This window comes from Ahaetulla prasina, chromosome 4, assembly GCF_028640845.1.
Source record: "Ahaetulla prasina isolate Xishuangbanna chromosome 4, ASM2864084v1, whole genome shotgun sequence".
Lineage (NCBI taxonomy): Eukaryota > Metazoa > Chordata > Lepidosauria > Squamata > Colubridae > Ahaetulla > Ahaetulla prasina.
In genome coordinates, this window is record NC_080542.1 from 27928434 (window position 1) to 27940855 (window position 12422).

A 12422-nucleotide genomic window follows, 5' to 3' on the forward strand; every position below is an offset into this window, starting at 1 on the left:
TGACTCTTCTCCAGCAGAGCGCCATGACTCTTCCATTGTGGATTGGGAAGCCTGGAGAAAAGTAATTGCTGGGAAGGTGTGGTGGGTTCTGAGCACCTGAAGTCACTCTTCAGCCATGGAATAGACCCTTTTGTCTGGTTTCTTATGCAGGCCGCCTCCCCTTTGCGGTGCCATCCCTGCCTCTAGTGATTATGTGGCCAAACCGGGAGATAAAGTGGCAGCTCGTGTCAAGGCTGTTGATGGGGATGAGCAGTGGATCTTGGCTGAGGCTGTGAGCTACAATCATGCCACCAACAAGTGAGTATTTGTGGGACTGGGATAGTGGCATTGAGAGTCTTCAAGTTGTTTTTTACTTTAATAGACAGCATTTTTACGTTAATAGATAGCATTTTGATAATTAAGAACAATGGTTGTTTGTCTTGGAAACAGTCATTCTGAAGTATGTAGATATGGTAGGTGAGGCCCAGCTTGGTTTAATAATTAAGGTGTTGGATTAGGAGCTTCACACCTGCCTTGAGCACAGAAGCCACCTTAAGCCATCATTGTCTCAATCCAAGAAAAAGGCAGTGGCAAACAACTTCCAAACACATTGCTGAATGGGCTTGCCCATATAGTAACCCAAAGTCTAGATTGACATTAGATCGTTGTGTGGTGTGTATTTATATATTCAAAACCAATCTGTCCTGAAAGAGAATAAATTTGGCAATACTACAGTATGTATGGATATGTGCATGCATGGTGTATATGGATTGATTTCCTTATTGATAGGCCCCAATACAAGTCGAAAGAAGAGATTCCAATTCCACCTGCTTGAATACAGGTTCCCCACAGGGTTGTGTCTTTTGAATCTGTTACTGTTCACCTTGTTGACTCATGACTGCTGTGCCAAGTCTGCTATGAATCATTGCGAACTATGTGGATGACACGGCAATGGATGACAATGCAGATTCTTATAGGGAAGAGGTGAAGATTTTGGTGGAAAGGTGCAATAAAATAACCTCGTTTTGAATGTTAACAAAACGAAGGAGATCATTGTTGATTTTAGAAAGAGCCGGCATAGTCATACTCCACTTTGTATCAAAGCTATAGTTGTGGAGATGGTTCAATAATATTTGGGGGTGCAGATAACCAACAATCTGACTTGGTCTCTTCATACATTATCTTTAGTGAAGCACGTAAACTAGTGAAGTCTGCATATCCTGCGTCTGATATGGAGGGCACATCTTTCTCCTTTTGTCCTGGCCACTTTTTACAGAGACACGATTGAGAGCGTTTTAACAAACTGTATCACTGTTTGGTTTGGTGGGCGCAGTGTTTCAACTATAAGGTCCAAACAGAGAGTGGTAAGGACAGCTGAGAAGATTATAGGAAGCTCGCTTCCCGTTATTCGGGATACTCGAAGCAGTGTTAAGAAACCCCACTTTACGGTCTGTTTCTGTTGCTCCCCTCTGGCAGGAGGTTTCGAAGTATTTCTAGCAGGATTACCAGATTCCGTAACAGCTTTGTTCCTTATGCCATCCGTCTTGTAAATCACTTGAAGGGTCCAAAAGAGATCCCTGCCTGAGAAGTCAGAAATTTGTCGCATTAATTTTGAAGACATGGGAGAGCCATCTTTTTAAAAAAGGCCTTCATAGACTTACTAGTGAGTAGGTTTCTATACCATCTCAGATCTTTTCTTCTTTAGCCTTCAACTACTACCACTTATCTTTCAACTGCCACCACTTTCTCAAGTTGAAATAGAATGATTCTAAGACAGGATGAGAAATAGGAGAGGGCAGAAAAGAGAAAATAAATTGGTCAACAGTTTAAAATCATTAGTTTTCTGGGATCCTTTTTAGTCAGGGACCCCAATTTTCCTAATCTAAATGTTGCTAACAGAGGCTCTAAATTTAGGTTCCGAACGGTTTTTTGTTTTTTTTTAATGAGGGGAGTGGCTAGTTAGTCCTGCTTACTCATAGCTTTTGGTCTATCAGTCGTGTCTCCCCATGCTAACAAAAGCTGCAGATTCTTACGTGCTAAATCATTACAATGTTAAAAAAGTCACTACTAACAGGTTACACCTATTCTGAAGAAGGTCTTTCCTTTCACTGCGGTACCAGAAATGGCTACAGAGCTTCATTGACACACATGCTAAAATTTACCCAAATAATAGACAAGATTCTGTGCTGATAATTGTTATTATTGGTTATCTTTCTAGTGTGCACTAACCACATTTTTCTGGCAGGTTGCAAAGTTTTACTAGCTTGCTTTAACTTCTCACTAATCTGAACAAATAAATGAACCAAAGGAGATGGGTTTTGACCTTTTAACTATCCCATGGACGTGTTGTGCGAGAATTCATCTTGTTTACTATTTCTCTGGGGCACTTCATTTGGATTTCTTCAAACTCATTCAACATTTTCTCTTCTTCAGATATGAAGTGGATGACATTGATGAAGAAGGAAAAGAGTAAGTGATTATAGGGATTATTAAAGGCAGAGGTACGCCTTGTTGGGCTCCAGGGCCTAGAAGCTTTGAAAGAGATTTTCCAAATACTTCTCAAAATTTCTAAAGTGATTAGGGAGAGAATTAAATATATGTCAGTAGTGCATGCATATTCACTTTATATATATTCTGAGGTTTTTGCGGATGTTTGTATGTAGGTCTTTGGTCATTCAGGTTTTCTCCCGCGTAAAATTGGAAGCATCTTGGCGACATTTCGACGAAGTCTCATTCGTCATCTTCAGGCTGGTGTTTACAGCTTCGTGCTTTTAGGAGCAATGTGTGATTGCAGCTGTTCGCAGCTATAACAGCAGCGATCACATATTGCTCCTAGAAGCACGAAGCTGTAAACACCAGCCTGAAGATGATGAATGAGACTTTGTCGAAACATTGCCAAGACACTTCCAATTTTACGCGGAAGAAAACCCGAATAACCAAAGACCTACATATATATGTATATGTATATATATATGTGTATATGTATGTATATGTATATAATTTAATTGTTTTATAGGCACCTATCTCAATTAGTGACTGGGTGGCCTACATCATAAAAACATTAAATAATCAAGAATATATATAGCTGTTAAGTAAAACTATTGCAATAGTTATTAATATAACCAAGACATGGAGCCGTTAACACACTTGGGGACCCGGGCACATAACCAGGTCTTTGTGCCCTTGTGAAAGTCCAACAGGGTTGGGGGGGTCATCCTGATCTTTGATGGGAGAATGTTCACAAGAGAATGTTGCATGTTTTGGCCTTGAGTGTTCCCCAGTCTGCTTCTGAAATTCACCTGTGTCCCTCAGCCACTACCCCCACATATTTTGGCCCTGAATTATGGGCTTTTGTGAGAAATCTGCTCATCTTGACTTCTGCTTTTCCATAGGCGTCATACCTTGAGCCGACGTCGCATCATCCCTCTGCCTCAGTGGAAGGCCAATCCTGAAACAGACCCTGAGGCCTTGTTCCAGAAGGATCAGTTGGTCCTGGCCTTGTACCCACAAACCACCTGCTTCTACCGAGCCCTCATCCACGCGCCACCTCAGCGGGTAAGGAAGAGACTGTAGGAATTTTCCTCAGTAAATGGTCCAAACTGTAATATTCTCCAGCTGGCATTAGAATAGCTCATGCAGGTCCACCTGATGGAAAAGCTGACCTGTCCTTCTGTCTGACCAAAGACCCATTGAATCCTGATCTAAGAAACCTCTTGGTCTGGCCTGTAGCTCTTTCTCCTGAGCTGTTCTCTAGGTAATAATTACAGAGTAGCTCTGTTGATGCTAATAAAGCAGGAGTCCCCAATCCCCAGATCATGGCTCAGTGCAAGGCCATAGCTCATTTAGAATCGGACCACAGAAATGGTGGGCAAGTGTGTGCGCACAAAGCTGCATTCGTAAAAGCAGCACATATGTGTAAAACAATCCCTTCTCCCCCACCCACACAAACACAGCCTCGGCTGGTTCACCAAGCAAGAAAGTTTGGGGAATCTTGTAATAGAGCAACAAATCATAGGTTGCTAGTATCTCATCAAAGGAGAAGTCAGCAAGGTAATTTATCTTCCCTGGAGTAACATGTCAGGACTTTGGTGGTTTAGATAAAACCAGGTGTGATGGAGCAGGAGTTTTAAAAAGACAACAGAAAACTTTCAACATTATTCACCAATCTTTAATTGTAATCTAATAGCAGAGAGAGATGAGAGAAAGAGCCTGACAACTACAGATCATCAGTCAGGACCTCGATCTCAATCTCTAGTTAGAGTAGAACAGAACAGAACAGAACAGAATAACAGAGTTGGAAGGGACCTTGGAGGTCTTCTAGTCCAACTCCCTGCTCTGACAGGAAACCCGATACTATTTCAAACAAAAGATTGTCCAGTCTTTTCTTAAAAACTTCCAGTGTTGGAGCATTCACAATTTCTGGAGGCAAGTTGTTCCACTGATTAATTGTTTTAATTGTCAGAAAATTTCTCTTTAATTCTAAGGTTGCTTCTCTCCTTGATTAGTTTCCCTCCATTGCTTCTTGTCCTGCCTTCAGGTGCTTTGGAGAGTACCTTGACCCCCTCTTCTTTGTGGCAACCCCTTGTTTTCCTTCCAAACCAACTATCTCTGAAAATTGCTCTGAATTTATTTGTGCTGATTTTTACATGTGTACCCAATATAAGCCCTAACCCACCCACCCCCAAAATAAGTCCTAGTTAAGACCCCATCCACTTGGGTTGCACTTGGTTGCACGGGGTGAGGCGCACGGGTAAAAATCAAGTGGGGATGAGGGGGTTGAGCTGCTTACCTTCAGACAGTTGCAGCCAAGCCTCGCATACTCTGACATCTGCCTGGCCTTGCCGGCCCACTTCTGCACTTGTGCATGTCACCCCTGGCCTCCATTTCACCATTAGAGGCCTTCTGGAAAGCCGAGAAACAAACTCTGGATTGACACCTCTGAAAACCTCTGACATCTAAATAGAGGCTGGAGGCACTGTGCGTGTCAATCGGAGCTCGTTTCTTGGCTATAAAGGCCTTGCCTGAAGGCCTCTGACAGCGACGTGCGCAAGCAGCAGCAAGTGGCCGCAGAAGAAGTGGCCATCAGCAGTCACATGGGCTCCTGCTGGGCGGGGCTATTGGTGTTGCCGCTGCAAGGTAAGACGGTGGAAGACATCCCCCGAAAATAAGACCTGGTGCCTCTTTTGGAGGCAAAAAAAATAATAATAAGACCAGTCTTATTTTCGGGGAAGTACAATAGATGATAGATAGATAGATAGATAGATAGATAGATAGATGGATGGATGGATGGATGGATGGATGGATGGATGGATGGATGGATGGATGGATGGATGGATGGATGGATGGATGGATGGATGGATGGACGGATGGACGGATGGACGGACGGATGGATGAATGAGAGAGAAAGATGAAAGAGACAGATTAAAAGTTCCAAGAAATATTTTTCCATCAACAGTTGGCAAATGACTGTTATGAAGTCATGTATGAGAGTCTATGTTCTTTGTAGCTCTGGATACATGAAAACAGGAACCTCTCTGAAGATTTCCCCAATCCATTCATAATTAGGGTCTAAGAAAGCTTTTGTTTGTATCAGTAAGATGCAACTGACTACTTTTAGAAAGACAGTTCAGTGCTGCAGGACTGAAATGTGTGGAAATGGCCAGAAAAGTGTGGGAAAGAACAGAAAGCTGGGAGACAGAGACAGATGAGGTAAGGAGAAGCATGAGAAGAAAAGGAAGATGTATAATAATCCAGTGGAGAGGACGAGTGAATGGCCATCCCTCTGTAGGAGGTAACTAAATCCATTTTCTTTCTTGGCCTCAGCCCCAAGATGACTACTCGGTCCTCTTTGAAGATACCAGCTATGCAGATGGCTACTCTCCCCCTCTCAATGTAGCTCAGCGCTACGTTGTGGCTTGCAAAGAAACAAAGAAGAAGTGATGTTGCCCTGCACCTGCAGCTTGGTTAGGAACAAGGTCTATCTCAGTGAACCTCTGCAGAGGGACAGTGAATGAAATATGAAGCAACAGAAACCCATTAAGAGCAAGAGCAGGAGTTTAATTTATTAACCTAAGAAGCTTTCATTCCAATACAACACAGGCAGAGAAATAATTATATGATTACTTCCAAAAGTTAAAGACTTTGGCAGGAATTGATAGTTGCTTTGGAAGCAGCAAACTACAATACTTTGAGTAAAGAACGGACAATTGTTTGCTATTTGTCAGTTTTTGTTATTTGGATTTTTAAACTTGCAGCTGTTTTATTTTATTTAGGCTGCCTTTTTGGCACGCCTCAAATTAATGAAGTGCTGCGTACTTTAGATTCTTTTCCAGTTCTTTTTTCCTCCTGTCTTAAGAAGATTGCAAAATGTCCTGCCTTGGAGAAAAGATTTGGAATGAAATCCAACAATTAAAACACAAGGACTTGACCTGAATTTGTGACTTTCTAAAGGAAAGTAGGAGGGGATTTGGGATTTTTTTTTAAATTTGGGGGTGAAAAGGATGACTGGGACTCCTGGTCAGCTATGGAGGATAATTTTACTAATTGTTCTTGTTTCTATTGTGCAATTTCCTATTTTATTCATTTCACCACTTGCAAAAAAATTAAATCAAAAGGGGGTTGTTATTCTAATGTGACTAGAATTCCAACAGAATCTTTTTTCAAGGATTGGAACATTTTCGAAACCAGGAGTGGTGACTTGGAATTAGTCTCAAAAGAACAGATTGCATAATTTTATTTTATTTATTGCATAAATTATAACATTTAAACCATGCAAGAATAAAAATACAAAAAACAAAATAGAAAAGTAACCACTAATAAAAAACATGTTAGGAAGAGGAAAAAAATCATAATGCCTTCAGGAATAATTGTCTTCAATAGAAATTATACAATTGATAGTTTTCTAAAGTATATCAAAGCAGAACACATCTATATAACTTTTTTTAAAAGTTATTGGTAAGTACAAAAACCAGATAATGATGGCTCTCAATCGTTAGAATTTTCAGCGGGAAGAATTATGGAGCTAGAAATTATATTTCCAGAAATAGGGACATTATAAACATTTGATTTCTTTCTTCTTTTCTGACAGTTTTAGCAGAACCCTTAAATGGCATAACACCATTCTCCATCTAATGAGACTCAAATTTGCGTCCTAAAAATTTTCTCTTAGTTTCAGATAATACTACCTAACAAATCAGATTTTTTTTTTCTTTCACTTCACCATTTTTTAAAATTACACTTCAAAGTATTGTGATGAAGAGTTCTTAGAAACTTTAAAACTTGCACTTGGGTCATAAAATATTTTGGCTCAATAAAAATTGTCCCAAAGATGCTTTTTAAAAGGATAATTGGACTTCCTTAGTTTTTTCCCCCCCTTGAAAATGTTTCACTTCTCATCCAAGAAGTTTCTTCAATTCTTCAGAACTGAAAAAGCTTCTCGGATGAGAAGTGGATTTTTTTCAGGGGAAAACCCCCCAAGAAAATCCAGTTGCTTTTTGAAAAGCACCCTTGAGACAACCATGACTTGGATGATTAAGAATCCATAGATATTTTTACCCAATAAAAATATTTATAAACTTATGGGGAAATGGGAAAAAGGACAGCATTGTTTCTTTTTAAAGAGAGGTGTTTATGCAAATATTCAAAAAATGAATTCTAATTGGTGTCAGCTAGAAATGGCTTTTTTACCTATCAAATTTTTGAAGTGATTTTTTCTTTAGGAACAGAAACAATAGCTGTCGTGAAACTTCATTTGACCCTTTGTTGATGAGGAAATTGAAAAAAAAAAAGCATGCCACTATGTTCCTCAATAAATCAAGCTTGAACTTAGAATAAACAAAACCTTATCAAATAAACCTGGGCCACCTGTCAGTTTTCTTCTGTTTCAGGAGGTTGTGAGACGATAGAATGGTTGGGAGGAAAGAAGTGACCCAAGGTTGTGGCTTTGAATAAAATTAATCAATAGACCACCAGGTTGAAAAGCTACTGCTGTTACTGTATTGCTGACTTTGGGGCTTTTCTCTTGGTACCACATACCAACAGTTTACTGCCTACAACTTTATATGCTTTCCTTTGAAAGCTAATTTTTTTCTCCCCATTGTTTGATTCCACAATGAATGTTCTCTTATTTCCCATTGTGTATGTAAGCCCCATGCCTTTCTGCTGGGAGTGAACTTTATCCAGTGGCCTCTTAAACTCATTAAAGCCCATGAAATCTTTTATATGGTTTGCTGATTAACTCAGTGAATTATATGAGGAAGATTTGGGCATGGACTTTTCTACAGGTGCACAAAACATTTGCTGAGCGTCAGGTTGTCACCTTTCACTTTGATCATTTTTCCTTGTGTGTAGCAATGGTTATTACGATTGTACAGAGGGGAAGAAGATGTCCTACAACAGGGAGAAGTGTGAGGTATTATATTTAGCAGTTTGAAATGTAGGGCAAAGATAAGAAGAAAGGAGAGTCATGGCTTGAAAGCATTGCCTCAGAAGTATTTTTAGTGACCTCAGGTTGTAAGCAGCCCTGAGTTGGAAAGAGTCAACAGCACATACATTTAAATAAGAATAATAATTACTTGTAGTCCTAGTATCACTCCCTCTGTTTTTATTAATGTGTTAGTGACAGTCAGTTCAGCTTTTTAAAAGTGTATTTCTTTGCATTGGCTAGTATTTGATTGACATATTGTGAGGTAAGATAATGAGATGAAAATTAAACTTCTGATTCCTGGATTCTCTCCCACGTGCAAATTGATGCAGAAACTGCCTACTTTTCTTCCTGGCTACACATGTTTGCTTCCTTCTCTTTGTCTTACAGGGTCTTTTTTCAATGTCTTTTTGAGTTCCTCACATTAGGCAAAATGAGTTGATTACTTTGAGCAGTTGGAGAAGCTCACAGTGCCACGTTCTCAAGTTTTTCCTTTGAAGCTCTCTTTCATTAGAGGGCAAAGCTCTGCGGGTTATGCATCTTCAAGATATTTAAGCTATAGGAAGTCCTCACTTAATGACCGTCTGCTTAATGACCGTTTGAAGTCCCCTGTTGTTTCCCCAAAAGGTACTTAATGACTTGATTTTGATATTCTTAACAGCCACACGCCACCTCCATGGTCACATGATCACATTTTGGGCACTTGGCGACTGGCTCTATTTACAGCCATTTGCAATATTCCATGGTCATGTGACCATGATTTTAGGCGGTTTTGTCAATTCTGGTTTCTGGCAAAAAACGCTGAATGGATAACATTCATTAATGATCACTGTGTTCATTCAACAATTGCCACGTTTGCTTAATAAGGGCCACAAAGGGATTTGCTTAACCACCATATTCGTTTAACTAGTCCCACATTCACTTAATGGCCACCGCAAAAAATGGTAATAAAATCAGGCACAATAAAACGGTGGTCCACTTAACAACTGGAACAACGTACAGCCATAATTCAAGATTCAATTGCAGTCATAAGCCAAGGACTACCCGTAGCTAGTTGGCTGGTAAGGGAAAAGGATGATATTCTACCAGTAGTGTCAGAATTAGTACTGGTTGACTTCTGAATGGATTTGAGATGTCATCTTTGCAAAATGGCTTGATATGAATCTCTGCTTCTCTGTAACTCTCAACTGATTGAAGATTAATTCTCTTACGTCATTTCTTTGCTGTACATAAAGAACACATTGTGCATGGATACATTTCATGCTATCTTATCATAAACAGTTTTAAGGACTGATAATTCAGAGAGATTCTGACTATTTAAAACAAGAAGTATTTATCTTAATATTATGGTAGAGCATTAAGCATCATATAAACACATTAAAAGTAGTCCTGCATTTATGATCACAATTGAGCCCAAAATTTGAGTTGCTAAGTGAGACAGTCAAGTTAATTTTGCTCCATTTTACAACCTTTCTTGCTACAGTTGTTAAGTGAATCACTGCAGTTGTCAAATTAATAACATGATTGTTAAGTGAATCTGGTTTCCCCACTGACTTTGCTTGTCCAAAGGATCATATGATCCCGGGATACTACAACCGTCATAAATATGAGTCAGTTCCCAAGCGTCTGAATTTTGATCACACGGCCATGAGGATTCTGCAATAGTCATAAGTATGAAAAATGTCACTTTTTTTAGTGCTGTTGTAACTTTTGAACAGTCGCTAAATGAACTGTTATAAGTTGAGGACTTCCTATTAGAAAAGTTCTTCAATAATTAATTTCTATCTTTAAATGAACCTGGTGCTGAAAAAGAGGTCTTTATTCAAATTTTAGTTTGTTTGACTGAAACTGAAACTATGTTATGACATATTAATGAAGTTTTAAAAGGGGTAATTAAAGCACCTACTTTTCTATTTTGAATAAAAAGCACCTGGGACCCCAATCCTATCAAAAGCCTTCCATCTCACTTTTCCATTTGTTCCTAAAAATGAGGCGTGCAAAGAGCAGCTCTGCTAAGGGCTGTATAATTCCACAGTTGCTTTTCATTTCTTCTCAAATAAGCATGTTATGCATACTTTTAAGAATTGAACCATGAAGTGAAATTTGATCCTTGTAAAGAAAAGTTGGAGCCTGTCAAAAGCTTCTGGCTTAATTTGGCTGGCTCCTCTTTCAATTTGCAATTTGGATTTGGACTCCGATCTGGCCGTGGGCGATTTCTGTGGTTGAACCGCAGTGGGAAGATTTCATAATTTTTCATTTCCTTTGTTGTTACACAACTCCTGGTTATTGGCATTTGAGCTATAATGATGGGTGTTAGCTTGCCTTTTATCCTACTGAGATGTCGTAGATGCTCCAGTTATTCCTTAGGGCCTGTGTGGAAAAAGGAGAGCTACAAGTATCTTGCTGAAAGATTGAAAATGAGACAAAGGAGATAAAAGGTTTTGCTAACTTCAGCCCCAAGTCTGGAAAAAAATTCCTGACCACACCAACAAAAAGGAAAAAGAGCTGAAAAGTAGGAAAAGAAAAGCAGCAGGGAAAATCTAGCGATATCTTGTTGGAAGCCATCACGGACAATTTGTCTTTCTTCACACTTGACCTTAGCCTAAAGGTTGAGAAGCCATATTGAGATGCCTTTTGCCATTCAAGTCATATACATTTCACTTGCAATCCAATTCAAGCTAATGAATAAAAAATATTCCTAACTAACGTGTTTTTTTTTAAAAAAAACACATTTTGAAACACCCTCTGGGAGAATTAATTTTTTGGCCAAAACCCAGAGCATTAAGATATGTAGTCCATGTGTAATGGTGCTATTTTGGACTGGAAAATCTGTCATTAAGCAATGCGATCATAAGTTAAAAAGTCACCTAACTGCACCATGGAAAGGGTGTTGGTCCTACCGTGAATGCCTCTTCTCCAATGTTGCAGAATGGTCCAGAAGTGGGTTGATAAAATGCAATCTGCCCAGAGACTGAGTCACAAATTGTTGGCCATGCCCCCACTTGTGTCCATTGGGCCCCAGTTTTCGACGAAGACAAGCCTGAAAGAAAAGCTCAGCCAGAAGTTAGTAAGGACCGGCTCCAGGCCCGCGAAGCTGGGTGGGGCTGGACCATTCCGCAGCATTGGAAAGCATTGGTAGGACCAACGCCTTTTCGCCCAATGGACTGCGGAATGGTCCAGAAGTGGGACATGCCAAAGACTGGCTGTCCTAAGGGTGGGATGCCATGGGGACTGGAGCTGGTGCCCCCAATGCCAAATGAACCTGTTGAAGAACTCTCCTCCCAAAGGAAGCTTCCGCAGAAGTGTATACATCTAATTAATAATGCCTAATAAAAGGTGAAGGAGTAATCCAGGTGGCCGCCCTGCAAACCTCCTCAGGGAATGCTTGCATGGCCCATGCAGCGGTGGTAACTGCTCCTCATGTCGAATGCGCAGTAATGTTCTGGAGAACAGGCAGTGCCTGAATTTCATATGCCCAGCAACCAATAGCAGGAGAGGACACCTTGGTGCCCAGTGAGGTCAGCTGAAAAGAGACAAAGAGAGCCTCAGACTTCCTGGTGGGTGCAGTTCACTTGATATAGATCTTGAGGCCTCTTGAACATCCAAGGTATGCCACACTTTTTCCAAGGCATGGGAAGGCTGAGGACAGAAGTTAGGCAATATGACCTCCTGGGCTCTATGGAACCAGGAGTTCACCTTGGGAGTGAACGAGGGGTCAAGCCTCAAGACGACCTTGTCTGGATGGAACACACAAAGGTTGGCTGCCACCGAGAGGGCCGCCAACTCAGAAATGTCCCATGCTGATGTGATGGCCACCAGGAATGCCACCTTAAGGGTGAGGAATCAGAGGCTGGCGGTGTTCAGGGGTTCGAAAGGTGGTAGAGTGAGAGCCTTCAGTACTCTGGGTAAGTCCACAGGTAGGGTATCAGTGAACAACCGGATGTTACTTGCACCCCGCAGGAACCTGCAGATGATCGGGTGATGTGCCAGCAGCTCCCTGTCTGCACTCAACAAGACGGTG

At 40.6% G+C, this 12422-nt stretch overlaps 1 protein-coding gene across 1 annotated transcript in view; it reads left to right on the top strand.

Annotated features, from left to right (window-relative positions):
- The window catches only part of SGF29 (SAGA complex associated factor 29), a 37671-nt gene extending 29839 nt beyond the window's left edge, over positions 1-7832 (top strand). Inside the window, exons 8-10 of the mRNA XM_058182918.1 lie at positions 2413-2448; positions 3372-3534; positions 5803-7832. Of these exons, the coding sequence (XP_058038901.1) occupies positions 2413-2448; positions 3372-3534; positions 5803-5919 (316 nt within the window). The 3' untranslated portion in view covers positions 5920-7832. The remainder of the gene's footprint in view (positions 1-2412; positions 2449-3371; positions 3535-5802) is intronic.
- Positions 7833-12422: the final 4590 nt, after the last annotated feature.